At 35.8% G+C, this 18,947-nt stretch overlaps 1 protein-coding gene across 5 annotated transcripts in view; it reads right to left on the reverse strand.

Moving 5' to 3' along the window:
* The window catches only part of PRKD1 (protein kinase D1), a 96,773-nt gene that overhangs the window by 14,191 nt on the left and 63,635 nt on the right, over positions 1-18,947 (reverse strand). For 3 of the 5 annotated variants that reach the window (XR_014947213.1, XM_015864970.2, XM_015864974.3), the window contains exons 3-10: positions 17,831-17,962; positions 16,931-17,091; positions 14,976-14,999; positions 8,592-8,802; positions 7,146-7,223; positions 3,223-3,427; positions 1,012-1,135; positions 159-236 (exon numbers count right to left, since the gene is read on the reverse strand). Coding sequence is in view for 4 of the 5 variants with exons in the window: in XM_015864970.2 (XP_015720456.2) it covers positions 159-236; positions 1,012-1,135; positions 3,223-3,427; positions 7,146-7,223; positions 8,592-8,802; positions 14,976-14,999; positions 16,931-17,091; positions 17,831-17,962 (1,013 nt within the window). In the remaining variant the exon portion in view is untranslated. The remainder of the gene's footprint in view (positions 1-158; positions 237-1,011; positions 1,136-3,222; positions 3,428-7,145; positions 7,224-8,591; positions 8,803-14,975; positions 15,000-16,930; positions 17,092-17,830; positions 17,963-18,947) is intronic. The other 2 variants (XM_015864971.3, XM_085550426.1) reach the window with 1 other exon arrangement.

The following is an 18,947-nucleotide window of genomic DNA, read 5'->3' on the forward strand; positions in this document are numbered from 1 at the left end:
CTTGTGAAATGCAGTACCCACATATTCAAGTTAGGTAATGAAAACAAACATAGTTCCAAGCTATACCATTAATGCAGCTTTAGTATTTATATGTTCAGGAATTCACACCAGTCAGTACTTTTTGATAGCAGAAAACAAAATTGAAAAATATTCCTTACCTTATAATATTTGCTTCCAGTATCATTTTGAAAAAGAGTAATACATTTGCTGTCTAGTCTCCAGTAGTGTCGCTTTCTCTGCAAAGTAAAATAAGGGAAAAATCTTACTACCAATTTTCAAAAAAAAAAAAAAAAATAAATTCAAGAAAATTAAAGGAATGCTCTTTTCTCAGATGCACCATTTCTAAAAGTTTACATTTTCCTCTGAAGGGATGAACTGGGATGGATAAAGTTTCACTTGCTATTTTATGAGGCCTTTATGTTTCAGTTAGAGTTTTATAAGTTCACTTTTTATTGTACTAATGTAGCTCTGTTCAAATAGTCCAAGTTTTGGAAGTTTAACACGTCATCATAGGTCCAAGGTGACACTCAGCAGTTGTGTCATAAAATCAACTTTCTTTTTCTATTGCTATAGCTTACTTTAGAAGGCCACATACTGACATTCTGATTCCTGTTTTTGCAGGTCTAAGTGAAAATAACTTTTTAATTATTATTATTGATACCTTTATTTTACAAGAGTCTAAACTTGCCAAACAGTAAGATATCTAGGAAATAGCAGCTGGAAGGTAAAGATACCTTCCAGAACCTCTAAGATGTTTACGATTTTTAACTTCCTTCAGAATGTCTTCATATTTGGCCTGTGATAATGCAACTGACAGATTCAGATACTACGGTGTGCTTTAAGTGTCTCCTGGTATGGTAGAATAAATTTCTCACAAGCACTGCCAGGGATTTAGGACTACAGGAAATGCAAATATTACCATATGTGAGTGACTTTAAATTATTAATGTACTATTAGAATTCTGAACTGTTATATAGCATGTAGGGTAAGGTCTTCCTTAATATTCCTTACCAGTGTGTCTTTGCTGGTATAGTGAACCATCCAACCTTCTTTCATTACTGTGCTACTTCTCCTTTTTGTGTGTTTCACAGACTGTACCACTCTCATCAATGGAATATTGTTGCTGGTTGAAGGGCTTAAGAATAAATCAATAAAGGCTTTATAGAAGAGAACAACTTTAGACAAATAGAAAAAACTTCTTTTATATGTGCATTTACATTTATAACCACTAACAGATTTAGACCAGACAATATTTTGTTTTGTCAGTCCAAGTATCTTGAGAGTACAAAGGAAAAAAAGCTGTAATGCCACAACAGGAGAAAGTCAGAGACCAACAGAAAGTTTACATGCACAACATACACAAAATATTCCCCAAGATAGCTGATAGGCAAATGACTAGGGCCTCAACTAGAGATTAGGAGATATAGCTCAAGCCAATGCTATGCATGATTCAGAGCATCACTTGATCTAGAATCACTCATAAGGTAGGTAAGCATTGCCTTTCTTTGTAAGATTACAGTCTTGTGATCTTCCTTGGGTTCACATACACAGTGGAGTTATGACAGTTTACAGTAGAAAATTAATTAACTAGCTGTGCGTACTCTGGCAGAGTATAGCAGAGAATCTGTGGGAACTTCTCAGAGAAGGAGGTTTAGGATAATGGAGTTTATCTTCAAAGACCTTAAGCACAGTCTCACTCCCCTGTACTTGGGTATGCATGCTGAAAACTTTCAGTGCTCAACACAGGAACTCAGGAATTCAGGGGAACCTGACAGTATGCCTGACAGCACAGTCATATAAAACACGGAATTTCTCACTGAAGAGGTTTATGAAGTAACAAAGCCAAATGGAGCTAACCATTCCTAGAGCAGACTCCACATAATAGAATCATCTGCTTCATCATCTTCTTCAATCCTAAACATAAATGCTTAGTCATTTCTGGAAGAACTTGATCTTGAGATTCTACATGAAAATAGAGCACTGAGAGTTCATGTTGTGTTCAAATGGGCTGCATGCTTCTATTCTTGTCTGACAGAAAGATTTCCTTTTTTATTTTCCTTTTATAGACCACTGAAAAATAGTTTGTGAATTAATCAAGTAATGTCTCCTATTTTATTATGTTGCAGCACATCACAGGAGGATGGTGATAATAACCAGGTTATCTGCTTTGTAATTATTTATAATTCAGTATCTATACTTTAAAGAACTCACTATGCTGTCCCTGCAGTGTAATTTAGACATTCAAGATGATGTTACGACATTGACTTTGTGATAAAAAGCAGATGCTTATATTCTAATGATGCGTGTCTGTATAAAAGCACCTATGCAGAAGAATATGTTTACAGTTTACTGATGCTGATAGTAAAATTGCAAATTACTGGAATGGATAGCTTAAAACTAATGTAAAATGTTTGTGTCAGAGAAAGAGAATTTAGGGGAACATGTTCAAGAAAAGATTCCTAGTATGCAAAATAAGAGGAACTGCAAGTTAAACTGGCATCCATGAAGAAAAAATATCATATAATTCTACAAAGTAAAGAATCCTTGCTCCAAAGAAACGAGAGTTGAAAAGACCTTAATGCATTTTTGGTTCACTCAAAAATCCATCTCTACTTTTTTTCCCCTCTACTCCTCTGCAGTTCTAATAAGTGAATGATGATTATTTTCTCCCCTTCAAATATTTCTACAGTAAATTGCATGATTCAGTTCCCATTTTTCCTTCTGATTGGCCATTTGAAAACCTTTATTTATTTTGTAAATTCTTTGAAACTCATAGTTTGATATGGGCTAATTCTTTCTGAAGATATCTGAAAATGCAAGTAATACACCTAAAGCCAATTATATCATAGTTGATTGCACAGGTTTTGCTTTGTTTGGTTTTCATCTATATATACAAGTATTTCACTTCTAGTTAGGGAAAATAAGTAAATTTAAAAAACTGCTCTCTGTTGCTCATTTACAAATGAAGTTTCACAACATAATTTTCAGAAAAGAGCAGATATGTAAAAAATACTGTTTTTCAAATGAAATTTCAACTTGACAATAATGTTTAAATTCCTTTTAAAATCTTAGTGTATTAAATAATCTCATCATAATTTCAGAACCATCACATATCACCAGCTCTCTCCATCCTGAATGAGTGTGAATGCTATCCATTTAGATTTCCCCTTGAGCCTTATTCATAATATAACAAGTAAATACAAAAGAAGATGGAAGGTTCACCTGATCATCCTGTTAGAATCATCGTGATCTGGATCAGGATCCTGCATTTCCCCAATGTCACTATGGGATCCCGTCATTGATATGTCAGAGTCATGAGCTATAGATTCTTCCATGTCATCTATAAAACTGCTGTTTCTTTCACTGTCATTGTCATCACTTCCTTCTTCCATGACCACATCAGACTCAGCCCCGGGACTAAGGAGATCTGGAATATTTTTTCTTGAATTATTATCTGAACACATACAATACTCCAACCACAACATCCTAACTGGAATATTTTTTCTTGAATTATTATCTGAACACATACAATACTCCAACCACAACATCCTAACACATTCTGAGCTTAAGAAAAACCCAGCTTCTCTTTGGAATTCTACTGCCTGAGTCTGTATGTATTCAGTGTGTAATGATGAAGGTGGTCTTTAACCTGCCATTTGGAAAATCACTAAAGAAAACTGGAAACATATTAAACTGGAGTATTTTCAGGATTACAACTTCCTACTAGATAATAGCCAAAATCAAGGCAGAATTTCTTATCCATAGACTTCTATTCAAACATTCTATACCCTTGAGTTTTACTTCAGGCAGATTTTCCATGCAGCCTGAATGTTGTGCACTGACTTGATGGCTGTTGGCAGGCTACAGCTGCAAACTGATGCTAGAAGAGCAGAAATTTCAAAATTAAAAATTTTGTACTATGATGATGACAAGATGATGAACTATTGAAATAAATCCCAAGACGTTTATTTATAATGTGAATTATTTACTTGGGCAGAAAATATATTTCTTTTTCACCAGTGCTCCCCATGAAGGCTGTACAATATGATACAGTAATCTTTTCTAATGAAATAACATTCCCTGCCATTAAGAAGGAAATATTTAATTAACATCAAATAATAAATAATACTGAAAAAATGAGAATGTTTTAAGCTTTAACCCACAGCATGTAGTATAAAAAGTATAAACAGATTAAGTTTATATTCAAATAATGTTAGACTTTCTCATTTGTTATTAGATTTGCATAGGCAAGATTGAAGAAATAACTTTTTACTATACTGCTGCTTGAAAATGGATTCATCTGGAAGACTGAAAAAGAGGAAAAAATTACTTAGCTAAAGGCTTAATTTCAACAAACAAACAAACAAAAAAACCCACAAAAACCAACAATGGAAAAAAAGAAAAAAGTCAAAATTATAAATTCTGTCAGACATAAGAGCATTAGTTTTTCTGGATAGTTTGCACTGTTTCAGGACCCACCCAAGGACCCATAAAAAGCAATTTTATGAAAGGTCAAATCACATGGAAGATATCAAATGTTCTCACTGAAAAATTTTCACCAAATTTTTGAAGGAAAGTTCTTGACAGTCAATGTAGAGGATGAACCTAAAGAGTAAAAACATTGAGATGGCTGCTGGAAAAATGTTTTGAAGTGATGGTATTTCACTAGAACTGGAAGTGTATGGCTGAAACATTTGTTTCCATACACAGTAGTCTTCAAATGTTTAGATATAAGTTACTGATGTACGACTAAGAGACGTATTATACTTCATTTCTAGCTGACACAGACATCCAGTCATGAATGATACTTCACAGTTCAGGACTCTCTTTTTGCTGTTCATACAACATGGCTTTTATCTCTATTCTTAATAAACACAAAGCCAGTTAAAAATATCCTCCCACATTTACTGTTTTATGTGTATATTAATGAGACCATGCTTGGAATTTTATTGCTTCAGCTCTTCCTTCCCTTGCTATTTTGGGGAAGATGCATCACACAGCAGATGGAAAGAGTGGCAGATACTGTATTTTATTTATTAAGATGGAAATTAATGTGAACCAAATTTCTGAAAGAATAAAAAAGAAACACCAGGATGAAACTGCCTATGAAAACTCTAAGGAACACATGTCAGTCATTGATACACAAAGTTAAGAGTTACAAAACGATCCTGTGGATACTATTTTATGGATATTGTATGGTGGGAAAAGTTCTAGAAATTTTAAGATGGACAGCTCCAAGGACTAATTCTGCAGAGTTGCACAGAAAGAAGTTTAACACTTTCTAAAATACTGCATGGAGTAAGCACTCTCACCCCAAGTGGCTTTGTACAAGCTTTTCTCACTCAGATTTTCCTCAGAGAAAGCATTACGACTCATTAGTCTGCTGTCAGATTCATGGTAGGAGGCAAGCAAACAAAAAACAGTGTGTTACTTGTCAGGCAAAGGCATGGAGGGGATAAAGATTGTGTTGAAGGACATCTGTCTGAGACGAAGAGTGGGAAACCAAAGGAGTGACACAGAAAGAAATGCAAATTTTCTTCATTTAGTCTAGCTGTCCAGAAATACGTCTTGCTTTTCCACCTTCTCTTAACACTTTTGTTCAATCCTATTTTGCACTGTGCTCTAAAATTGTACCTAAAATACGTGCAGTAGAAATTTCATCATCTATAAGCAGACTTAGTGACTTTCTCTGACTCTGCAAATCTCTGCTCACAACTATTTGCAAAGATAAAAAAGGAAGATGTATACTAGGTTGGAAGATGCATAAAAAGGATTATTTTTTTAACCTCCTCAAGATTTCTACAGGAAAAACCTCATGTTGTTATCAATTAGGTTAGCACATCATAGCACACTTTTAGCTTTTAGATTTGAAAGTAAGTTTACCCCCTTCCATAAGCATCAGTTCTTGCACTTCTGAAGAAACAGTTATGTTACGGGACAGGTAATGGCTAAGAGAGGTACAAGAGATATAAATTTAAGTTCCATACATTAAGTGTGATGGTGCACTGGAAACGGTTGCTCAGAGATGTTGAGGAGTGTCCTTCTATGGAGATATTCAAGACCCCTCTGGATGACTACCTGTGAAACCCATTGCAGGGCACCTGCCCTATGTGGGGGGTCTCTTGAGGTCCCTTCCAACCCACGTGATTCTATGTAATAATAAAAAATACTGGAGATTCTAAGAGCTAAGTTTTAGGTGTACCACAGTGGATATGCACTAGCAGTACCAACATCAGTCTTCTCAGAAGTCAGGATATTCAGCATCTAAAATGTTTTTTGCCTATGTTAATTGCTACTAAACAGAAAAAGTTTGCAGAAACACAGTCACACAAATATGAAAAATTAATTAACACTTTTGATTATTGCTACCTTTTCAATAAAGAAAATCATTGATTTAAAGTTTGAAAAGGGATATCTACTAAAGCAATATTTTCTTAACCTCAGACGCAGTTTAGGCTGACAATATGGTAATATGGAATAGACACCGAACACTGTACCACATTTATCATTCCTTTATCACATAGAAAAGTGACATTTTCAAGGCAATCAACAACTCATCTACAACTATCCTTTTTTTCTCCAATATCGCCTGTCAAGTGTAGCCATACATTTCTACACTTGACACAAAACTGACAGCACATGTATGGGAAATTCTGCAGATAATCAAGCTTTCAATTCTGGCAACCGATACGATTAGTCTTTATCCCAAGTGGCCTTACCCAGTTCTCCCAGTATACAGTTCCTTCTCTGGAAAATTATCCTAAAACAAACACTTCTTCCTTTCTCAAGTTAAAAATAAATGTTTTTTTTATCTACCACATGAAAGCCTACTTCTCACGCATCTGGTTTTTCAAGTTACTTTGGCTTTCTGTGAGCAATGATGACCCAGAAGTTTTGCTGCTGAAGCCACCCCCGTGGCACAGCTAAGCCTGCCTTTTAGCACTGTGTATTCTGAAATGATAATATATGAACTGTTTACAGGGTTCCTCCCACACTTCATCTTCAATACACAACAGAAATATCTCAGAGGAAAGGCTACTCCCAAGCAGTGGAAAAAGATGTCTTTGTACACATAGGGTTTACACGTCTCTGTTATCTAACTGATGGTTTAAACAATGACAGAAACAATTGTTAAAGTAACTTACCGCCATTAATGGCAACTTCCCCCAGACAGTTATTTGGTACTTTAGGAGCACAGCGTTTGTGACAATTGAACCTGCAGTCTGGCAAGAGAAAAGGAACACCATATAATTATTTATCTTTTTCATTGTAACAGTTTCATTTTTTTCCGCAATCCACACTACAACTGTCAAGCTCAATCATTTCACTAGAACAAAGTTAACATGATCAGAGAGCACTAGCCTGGCCAGATGCCATTTACCAGTACAGCACACAGGATGAACACACCAACAGCTGCCCACAGGGAATGAAAACAGTGCTTACAGCAATGGGAGGAGGCCTTCACTGTACCAAGTGTGTGCTATACTGATCTTGGGGAGCAAGCTGGAGACCTGTGCACTTGGCTGAAAACCAGAGCTGCTTTTCCATTACAAGAAGCAAATCAGGCTGCAGCACATCCACTTCAGCTTAGAAGTTTGACTATGTTTCAAATACCAAAGAAAATTGAAGCAGCAGAACCTTAGCTAGCAATTTTATGAGAAATACTTGCTCTTTGCATCACCAAGCAACTTATAGAGAGTTTTAAGTGACAGGCTTCTTCAGTACTTCCCTCATTCCCAGTTATTTTTACTAGTGTCTACTTCTACTTTCTTCACATCTGTAAATGGCACTTTATTAAATGTAATTTCAATTGTTTTCTTTTGGCTTATAGAACACATTTTACTTAAACTAGGAACTGTGTTTTATTAAAAGAGCTAGAAAAGCAAAGTCAGGAAGGGAGAAACATACCAGGGATGCCTTTATCCTTGTAATTATTTAACTTCAGATTAAAAAACCAACTCAGGTACTGCAGTGCCAAACTGTAGGCAAATATATATTTTTTAAAATCTGGTTATATATGCTAATATATGCTAGTAGCTGAGATTCAAAATAAACGGAAACAGGTAATATCTTTATACAGATTTTGTTAGAGTAAAATCACATCAGAATTACTTGAATGAATGCAACAATTTTGTGGGGTATTACTTCAGGGAAGTATTTAGGGGCACTCTAGTTGATTAAGGTGAGCCAGTAGTCTAGGGTATAGTCCAAATTCATTGAAAAAGCTTTTTTTTTTTTTTGCTTTCTTTTTTAATGAGCGCACTGTCATCCAGTGACAAACATAAAACATAAAATAATCTACATCTTAGTGACAAAGATGTGAGGTACCTCAGCTACACCACTAAGTAAGAATAAACATAAACAGCATGGATCCAGGTCTTGCAGAACTAGTGTAATTAAGCTAATCCCAGCTTGATCCAATGTAGTGCAGTTAGGCTGATCCCAGCTTAATCCAAAGTAATTGAACATGTGAGTACATACGGGAACTTCAGTAAAGAAATTCTGAGTAAAGCTACATATCAGTAATGCAAACATTAATTTATTAATTTTATTATGCTTAGTTTTTATGTACCTAAAGAAAGTTTACTTACCTTTACATTGCAAACCCTGTCTAAAAAGCCCTTTAAGAAGCTTCTTACAGTACTGGCAAACTGTTGGCCGTGTGTAAGAGTGGATGACAAACGTATGAGGCACTTTAACCTTAGAAAGTAGGATCTTGTCAAGCTGAATAGGTCGCCCAATGTAGGATTGTGAATTTGATCTTTTCTCTCGTCCAGCGAATGATTCTGATGGTGTTTTTTGCTGTGAAAAGGACATTTGAAAAAAATAATGCCTTATTTTTAATAGAATATCATACATATGTCTCAAGAATATTAAGTTCTCTGTCATAAAAAGCTGTTATATTGCTTTTAAATATTAATAGAATATTCAACATACCCCTGTCGGAGATTGCTTTTAAAAATTTAGAATGGTATCAAATAATATGTTTGCTAACACTAGCAAACTAGCCATACATTTTGTAATGTGGATATGACTGTGTTGTTGTTGTTTTTCAATTTAGAAACAGATTTTTATCAAAATGAAAAGATTCATTAAAAATTTCTTAGAAAACAACTTTTTGTTCCTCCTCTCCAATTTCCTGTCTTACATAAAGGTAACTTTGAAAAACTACTTTCGTACAAACATTAAAGGAATTGTTAACTTTATCTATGCACATGCAGGTTTTTGATAAAAAGCAGATATCTTCCATCCCCTTTATTTATAATTTTTGTTATTGCTAACCTTACCACATTCAGATTACGCACTACAGATTAGAACAGGTATTTATATTTCTCTCTATAAATACAGATGAATAGAGACACACCTTGTCTAAGCAATAGAATAATAATTAAAAAAAAAAATAAAATCATGAAAGAAATAGGTTACCTTATTTTTCTCCTAAATATATTTAGATGTAAATATGGCAAACCTTTCCTCACAGGAGAGGTGCTCAGCCCTCTGATCACCTTAGTGGCCCTCCTCTGGACCTGTTCCAAGACCTCTGCATTTTTCTTGTGCTGGGGGCCCCAGGCCTGGGTGCAGTACTCCAGATGAAGCCTCACAAGAGCTGAGGGGGATAATCACCTTCCTCTTCCTTCTGGCCACCTCTTTTTTAATTCAGCCCAAGATACAGTTGGCCTTCTGGGTTGCAAACACTCTCTGCTGACTCAAGTCCAGCTTCTTATCCACCAGGACCCCCCATGTCCCTCTCCCCAGGACTGCCCTCAAGGAGTTCTTTCCCCAGCCTGTATAAATACCTGGGATTGCCCAGCCCAAATGTAACACCTTGCACTTGGCCTTGCTGAATCACATTAGATTCACGAGCCCACTTCTCCAGATGGTCCAGGTCCCTCTGGATTGCTTCCCTTTCCTAAATATTGTTTGCCGAACACTTTCAAGACAGATTGCACTGTCTTATGAAGGCAGTATGAATAGCACTTTGGGAGGGGGGGCAGGAGCCCAGCAGGAAGGAAACAGTGGGCCCACTTGCACAGCACATCCTGCATTGCTCAGCCTGAACCCACCACCTGCAAACAGCAACTCTTACTACTTGTGAGTGGGACAAGGCTCACAATGGGTGCCAGAAATACTGTCTCAATCCACTCAATCTAAGGACAAAGAGGGGCAGCTTTGGTCCTAGACTGATGCCACATCAGTCTTAATGCAGTGCCTTGTAACAGTCACTCATCCTCAACCCCATTCCATAGTCAGACATCTAGCTCGGAACATTACCTACAATGCACAAGACAAATGTTGACAAAAAAAAGACAAAAAAAACTGTTGTCCTATCTGACACATTACATTTTTTATTGAAGTATGTTACTTTTGAAGGAAGTAATTCTTTAAAGAATCTAATCTCACAAAACCCACCCCTACTATTCCCCCAGTGATACTATAAACACCTTGTAAAATCAACACAGCTATTTAAGGTATTAGTTACAAAATTTGATGTCTTTGTCTTCAAATGGACATTTGGTGGAATTTTAATGAGTGATGACACAATTCTCTTAAAATGTATTTTCACAAATACAAAACACATTACAAACACAAAAACTGATGGAGAGAAGTAAAAAATTCTAAGGAGAAAGAGTTATGTTGTTTACTTCTACGTCACTGCAGCAAATTAATATTTCAGCTTACTGTTCTTGCTGCTAAAGCAGTTTCTTGACAATCTTACTGTTTGAGTATAAACAATCCAAATGTCTCCTAACATACTCTTGCTAAAAACACCAATTAGTACCATCTACATAAATTAAATCTACTTTGTACTGTCATACGAGGCTTTGTTTTCAACATTACTGTTGAATGAAAAATTATTTTGGCAACTGAATACTGCTAAAATCCTTCCTCAAAGGACTTCAGAAAGCTGATTTTGCTTGGCTTTACTCACCAAATAGCTAGCAGGTTTTGGAAATTTCAGGAGTGTAGCTGAAATGTACTGAGAATAACTTTAGGCACTAGTATGATCAACAGAGACAGACAATCTTTTCCCTTCATGGCTTGATCCTGTAGACTGGCACTCTTTCCTCTTCCAAAAGAGGCAACATGAACATCTGCTTCTGTGGGGTAGCAGGCGCAGGGAAGTTGGGTGGCACAAAACACACAGGTCACCCCACAACCCCAGAGACTGCCTGGGTTAAGAGGACCATCTAAATTTACAGATCATGAGCTTCTCCTCCCAACACCTACCAAAACTCCTTTCAGCACCCCTCAACTTTAATTTCCACCATTTCCAGCATCAGGCAGATGCCTAATTTTAAAAATTTTAAAAAGAAGGAGAACAGGAATTACACTATTTTCCCTGTAAAAACAAGAGTACCTTTCACAAAGCACCTTCTTTTTTGACGGTGTGCCTGGTTTGTTAAAAAGATAAATTAGTTTTTCCTGGTAGTAAGCCAGACAATTGACTCAGCAACTCTGGAAACTTCCCAGGAAATGATTGCTTAACTGGATTACACCATGGAAACTAACAGTCTGCACTGCTCCAAACACTTAACAGTCCTTCTAACAATCATGTTAGCAAGGTAATCTATATTTTAACAGATTAGAATATTATTTTCCAAGCGACAACACAAACAAAAGGATATGTGAAATCATTTAACTGAATGGATGTTCGGGGGGGGGAGGGGGGGGGGCAAAAACAGGGGGAAAAAAGGGGAGGGAAAAACAAACAAACAAACAAAAAGCAATGGCAGCTGAGGCTTTCTTTCTTTCAAGAATGGAGAAGTGCCAAGCTGTTCCCCAACACTGCATTCTGCATATTCCTTACTTTCATTAGCTGGTGCCTTGCAACAATTTCTTCAGATTTTAGGAATGTCCTGAAACTGTATATCATTTTTTAGACTTTGTTAAAAGCTATTCAGGAGCAAAACTATTTGCTGATAGTAGGCAGAAGCACAAAGCTATTGTGCAAAACCACATAATTGCAGAAAGGAAATAATCCTCCACATAACTCCTACTCCAAAAGTAAAAACCCATCAGTAGGCTTCCCACCTGCCTCTTTACCACGTCCAAATCCACTGCAAAATACAGATAAGAAACTGGAATATAGATTGACACTCTGAGAACAGATCAAGCTGTTCTCATTACAGGGGCAAGTCTACCTGTCCTCTAGCACCACTTCTAGAACAGAAATCAAAGAAATGTTATGGAAGATGCAAAGGGACTAATGGGAAGCAATAGAAGCTAACTGGATGCCGAATTGGCTCTTGGGAGCAAAGAAAGGGAATGTTCTGGTGGACTGGAGAAGGGCAAATGAGATGCCCATCTTCAAAAAAGGCTGGAAAGATGATCCTGGTAGCTACAGGACCTATCAGTCTCACCTCGGTCCCAAGGAAGGTTATGGAATAGATAATGTCGGGAACTATTATGGACCAGTTAAAGGTCAACCAGGGAATCAGCATGGGTTTATGAATGGTAGATCCTGTTTGACAAGCCTGATTTCATTCTATGACAAGGTGAACCATTTAGTGGATGAAGGTAAAGCTGTTGATGTGGTCTGCCTGGTCTTCAGTAAAGCCTTTGACACTGTCCCCCACAACATCCTCATGAAGAAGCTGGCTGCCCATGGTTTGGATGGGCAGATGCCTCACTGGATGAAATACTGGCTGGATGGCTGGGCCTAAAGGGTTGTGGTCAATGGTTAAATCCAGTTGGCAACAGGTCACGAGTGGTGTCCCCCAGGGCTCAGTAATGGGGTCACTTCTATTTGACATCTTTATTAATTATCTTTATAATGAGAGGATTGAGTGCATGTTTGTGGAAACACATTCAAGTAATCTTGTCCTGAACAAGAACAAATTGTACATCCTATGTTCTCCTAAATGAGTAACTTTTCAAAATTGTTCACAGAGAAGTGCTTCTCTTTTGTAGGCTCAGTATTAAAAACCTCTGTGACATTATCCTTGTGTATAATACCAAGACAGTCAACCAAAAAACTATGATATTCCTACATTTTTGAAGTGTTTTCCCTAACAGAAAAAAAAAATAAATAAATAAATAAATTCTAGTTCGATTATTTATTTGGACGTAATTAATTATTATATATTAAAACCAACAAAATAACTGATCTCATTAGGTTTCATTTTCCATGTGGAATTATATTTGTAGAAACATGCATTTCCTTCTCATACTGAAGGTAAAAAGATAAAGACTTAATATGTTCACACACAAATTTTTCACAGGAAATTAGTGTCATATACGAGGTGATATTTATGTATCACCACAGGAACTATGTTCTCTGCTGCAATGCAAATGCTCGCTTTCTTTAATAAATTAAACTATATGACTATAATTAAGTGAATTCAATACCACACTTAGAATCCAATCAACTGTGTTGTCTTTTGATGCTTCTTGCACTCTTCTCTTGAACTCAAGTGTATGATTTAATCTCAAAAGCACCACAGTTAGATATCTATGGTCTGAAAAACACTTCAATGTTAAATGTGTAAACACATCAAAGAACTGACTTCAGCGCTGTTAAATTAAACTACCCAGATGGAAATTATTATGTATCCTGTTCCTCCTGCTCAGACACCAATACCAGCAAATCATACTATGAATGCTCTATCTATAATGTGCCTTATTTTGCAGAGTAACAAAAAAAAAATTTAATACAATTCAGCAGTAGTTGTGTGACTGATATCTTGTCCAGTAGCCAGGGATTTCCCAGAACAAAAACCCTTTGTTGACAAAGGATTTGCTAGTGGCTACAGGGCTATTAGGGTTTATTTAGAGCAAAATTTTCTTCCTACCTCTTAAAGACTAAAGTTTCTTCAACATTAGCTTTGAACTGTTATTAGTGTTCCATAGTTCTAAGTATAATAATTTAAAGTAATAGATTATTTTAATGAAATTATCTTTCACTGGTAGAATGCCCATATTTTAAGTTAGACTTAAAATACAGCGTAGCAATACTGCATACAGTGCAGAACTAATAGTAATTCTTTAAAATGTACATATCCTTATACAAAAAGTGATATAATAAGTTAGAAGAGAAAAACCTTCTGGGAGTCTTTATACAGTTCTGCTTCATATGCTATAATGCATTAATAATGGCTTTTTTTTTCTTCCCAATTTCTGTGTAAAAGTGACCCATCTAACACCCCATTCCACACCAGAGATAACTCCCAAGACTCTGCATTTAACAATCACTTGTTCAGAAAATTTTGGTAATGGAAGTTCAGACAAAGCAGCTTGGAGAGGTTTGCTTAAAGTGAAGGGGTTCAGTACCAGCAGGATGTTTCCAGTGCAGAAAAACAAAGCTTTATATTAGAAGGAAAAGCATCAACGAGCATGTTCTGGACAGGAGCAAAAAGGTTGCAATGACTGCGTTCATTACTCTGATTACAATTTGCATATAATGATCTTGTGTATATATAATGATATGTGGGATGCTTCAGAGATGATGGGAAAGTAAAAATATGCTGCAGGGTTTGCCATTCTTTTCTATTTTAGACGAGCACAAATCCTCATGCTAATACTTAGAAACTAGAAAAATCTAGCTTTGATTGTATGTTACTTACACATACGATATGTATATGTAAGTGTTCTCCCCAAGAATTCCTACTGCCACAGTTACAGAGTATCTACAAGTCTAGGTCAGGTTTGTTCATCTTAGGATGTTTATTTTGTACATTATCCCAGCAAATTCCCAACTTTCTGAAAGTAAAGTTTAGATGTTCTTCTCATCTATTACAAAATATCACTTTCATATCAAAATACTTTAATATCAGGTGAGTTTTACTCTTTCATATAATCAGAATTTTGATCTTCACTTTGAAATAGTGGCTTTGGAGTTTCACATCAGATACACTCTTTCTAGAAGAAAACCAACAAATGCTCTTGACTTCTCAATGTTACATAAAATCATGCTGATATAACTAATAAAAGAGACTCTTCCTGACAGTATGACAGGGAGTAAATTTAGTACATACCTCATAGCCAGGGCTAACAGGAGACTGAGACAGGAAGTTGGAAAGAAGAAAAGACAGACCAAAGAAATAATGGAAAAAAGACAGAAAATAATGTTACTCTCGAAGCAAGCACAAACAGGATATAATTTTATACATTAATTCTACGTAGCTTGTTCTGAAAGTATTATCTCCCATTTATTTCCTTGAACAGATACAAAGAGCACAACTACACTATTTGATAGAGCAAATTCTCAGCTATGAAGCATTATTTTTCAGTCTAGTCCACATCATTAGCTATGGCTATGTCTTTTTGCTAGCAATGATCAAGAGCCTGCATGCTGTACTGGTAAAACTCTGCACCAGCAGAGGTAACCTACTGTAACCACTGCTGAAATGCACCTACCATCCACCATCCTACTGTGCTCGCATCCACTGTTTGGTCTCCATAAACATTCAGCAAACATCAAAGAATGTCAATGGGTGCCATTTTTTCCGTACAGGAGGATTCAATTCCACACCTTTGTATTTCTTCATATTTTAAATTAATTTTGCTTTTTAAAACATAATTAAAATGTATAGATTTTGAAAAAAAAAAAAAAAAAAAGCAACCATATTTCATATAAGAATGTCTCAGCAACCAATAGAATCATATAACTGAAAGTATTTTCAAATTTAAATTGTTTTCCTTATCATGTAACTTACTGTGCACAGTGTATCGAATACTGATAGAGGGTATACCAGGCCTCTTACCCATAAAACTTAACCAAAGTTCCAGGAAGAGAATTAGGGTCAGCCTTTTCTCAACATTTCATTAGTATTGGTCTGAATAAGTCAGCGTTTTGAAATAACCTACTGAGAATCATGAATAATCTATGAAGATTTGTGGCTGTATTTTTTGCAGAACTTAAGCACCGTATTCATTTATGCAGTTTTTCAAGTAAAATACAGATTCGTAATGTTAATCTTAATTTCCAAGTAGCTTTACACTAATGATAATCAGCAGCCTAAGTACATAATTACGGTTCATAGATGGCACTGCATATAACACCAGATCTACACCATTTGCAACAGTGTCCTTTTAGTATGTCAAGTTTAATAAGTTTAATATTCTAATTGAGAGTAAAACATGATAATTGTTGTGTGTACTTATAAACTCCTTCCTCTCTTTCAAACCTTACGGTTTTCAAAATTTTCACTTAGAACTGGAGTCCATTTACACACAGTGTAAATGGCTTAACTTTTCTATTACTATCATGAGAAAAACACTGTCAAGACAAAAACAAATACTCTAACTTATTCCAGTCGTTGCATTTTGTTATCAAAAAACTTTTCATCATGGAAAACTACTATATTAATAAATAAAAAAAAACCTGTTGTATATGTATGTGTGTCCTGCAGCTCTGTATTTATCCATCTATGCATATAAGTACATATATTCCATATATACTATAATTACCACAATGTTTTGTGTAAGGAAATAATAAAGAATTCTCTTTCTCCAAACACTAAGATATTCTGTACATACAGGTTACTTACAACATATTAACTATAGCCTTGACTGTTACAGAAACTTTGATGCAGTGTCTCAGTGTTCTCCTGAGGCCACTTCTTTCCTGTATCATGAACCAACGGACATAACGTTCTATGGCAGAAAAATTTCAACATTTAGTTCCAGTGAAGACATCCAGTTTTGAGCCTCAAGATGCAGCTTCTCACACTGGCATGGGTAGCAGTTTCAGATTTCCAAAATAACATAATTCTTCTTTAAGGGAGGAGACCACTAGGAGTATCAGAAATGACACATACCTTAAGATGCTGACCTCCCTTTTACATCAAGATGCCTTCTCCCACAGAAAAGCTTTGTAATTTGCATACTCTTAGCCCCAAAGTCTTCAACAAACAAAAACAGATTCTACAGCACATAATTGCTTCTTAACAGTAATACCCATAACCTTGATAGCTAAGGAACTGCATACCAGAAGGGCTTCATCCGACACACTGGGTGATGTCTCTGCAGAAACTGTTCGAATAGTGCTGAGTCCTGTTAAGGAAACGTTTGACAGGCGCCTTTTACGTACACCACTGCAGTTGTTAGGAATTTTAAATGCACATCTCTTATGGTAATTTAGACCACATCCTGAAAAGTAAAATTTAAAACCATCTCATTACAGTTTATTACTGGAAAAGCAAAGAACGTTTTTCTTTGGTGAATAAAAACAGCAGCCTTTTTTGATGAAACTTTCTTCCTCTACACTGCTTGTTTTGTTCCTATATTCTAAGTTTTTAATGACATTATGAGCTCTTGAAATCTTCTATGCAGTGTTGTATTTATCATAGAAACGATAGACACATGGAAGGAATGGAACAAAGCTGCACCAGGGAATATTCAGATAGGACATTAGGAAAAATTTATTTACCATCAGGGTTAAACACTGTAATGGCTTCCTAGCAAGCTGATTGGTACCCTAAGCCTGTCAGCATTCAAGATATGTTTGGATACTTTTCTCCAATTTCTGGTTAGCTCTGAATAAGTCAAGCAGTTGTAAGGGCCCTTCCAATCAAACTTTCTGTTCTATTATAAATAAGACACAGATAAGCTTTTCTTAAAGGAAGTGAGCAAACGAACAACAAACCCACATATATAGACTACTTGTTTTGCACTTCCGCTTACAGAACAATATCTAGGAGGCCTCTGGGGAGTCAAAAGGATCACCCTCCTTAATCTGTTAATTACTTTGATCATCAGATATAACTGTCTCTACCTACCTAGTCAATTTAAATGAAATCATCAGAAGTTGCATCAGAAAGAACATGCATAAAAATGTAATGGAATATTTCCTTCCTGAGACTGAACAGCCCATTTCACTGCAACTTACCTTCACATTTGAGTCCCTGACGCACCAGTCCCCACAGCATTTCTCCACAATGGTCACAAAAGGCTGGTGCACGGTAAGAATGAACAAAAAGAGCATGGGGTCGGATTTGAAAGTCTTCAAATGTAGCAGAAGCTGTAACAACAAGGTAATTTCAAGATGGAGTAAAATTAGTAACAAAAAATGCAAAAAACCAAAAAAATAAAATATCTTTCCTCTCTGAACAAAACATTACACCATTTTTATTCCTGTTGCTATGTCTTTACTTGTTACTAATGCAGAGTAAATTCTAGAAGATAACGAACCCTGAATTTTATATGTGTATACCGTACATACGTAAATATACCATATCTCAAAGGTAAAAAGATTGATGATATTTCATCACACTACAAAGACCACTGGAAAAAGAATAAAACTATTTTTACATATGTGCGTCATACCTTTATGATTTTATTTTACATAAACTCAGAAGAAAGCTAATAACTTGATGAACCTGAACAAATTATGTTCCCTAACTTGAATAATTGATGCCTTTGTTAATATAAGCTTATCATTCACATTATCTATTACTAACTGGATAGCACCTAAAATCTAATCAAAGATATGAAATGGAATGCAAATAAGTACATAAGCAGAAAAACAGTTCTAAAGAGCTAGTAGACAGAGAACAAGAAGTAAAAGGGGCAACGTGAAAAGAACTACGGATGGAATTTCGGTGCATAGAGAAAGAAGAAAAGTTTTTCATCAAGTCTGAGCCCCTCCAGGGGGATTTTCTTCCTGGTTTTAAGAAAGAAAAAGAGAAAACATTGTGAACACATCTAAAACTCTACTTCAGATTACTGTGTTGTAACTGTTTCTTTTTCTTATTGGATATGTTAATCATATATCAGTCTAATGAAAAAATATTATGTATCAAATGTCATTAAAAATTAAGAAAGTGTGTAAACACTTGATTCTATTTAGAATGTCATTTAAACAGGTGATTTAGTAAGTGTGTGTTTCCATTTCATAGATACCAGTATGAAAGGACAACGTCTGGAGTGAGTTAATAGAAATACCTTGTCCCTGAGCAGAAATACATTTCCAATGTGGAGTCAAGAGGAAAAAATCAATTTTTTAA

Source organism: Coturnix japonica, chromosome 5, assembly GCF_054131305.1.
Source record: "Coturnix japonica strain WE chromosome 5, WE-NBRP24, whole genome shotgun sequence".
In the NCBI taxonomy this organism is placed as follows: Eukaryota; Metazoa; Chordata; class Aves; order Galliformes; family Phasianidae; genus Coturnix; species Coturnix japonica.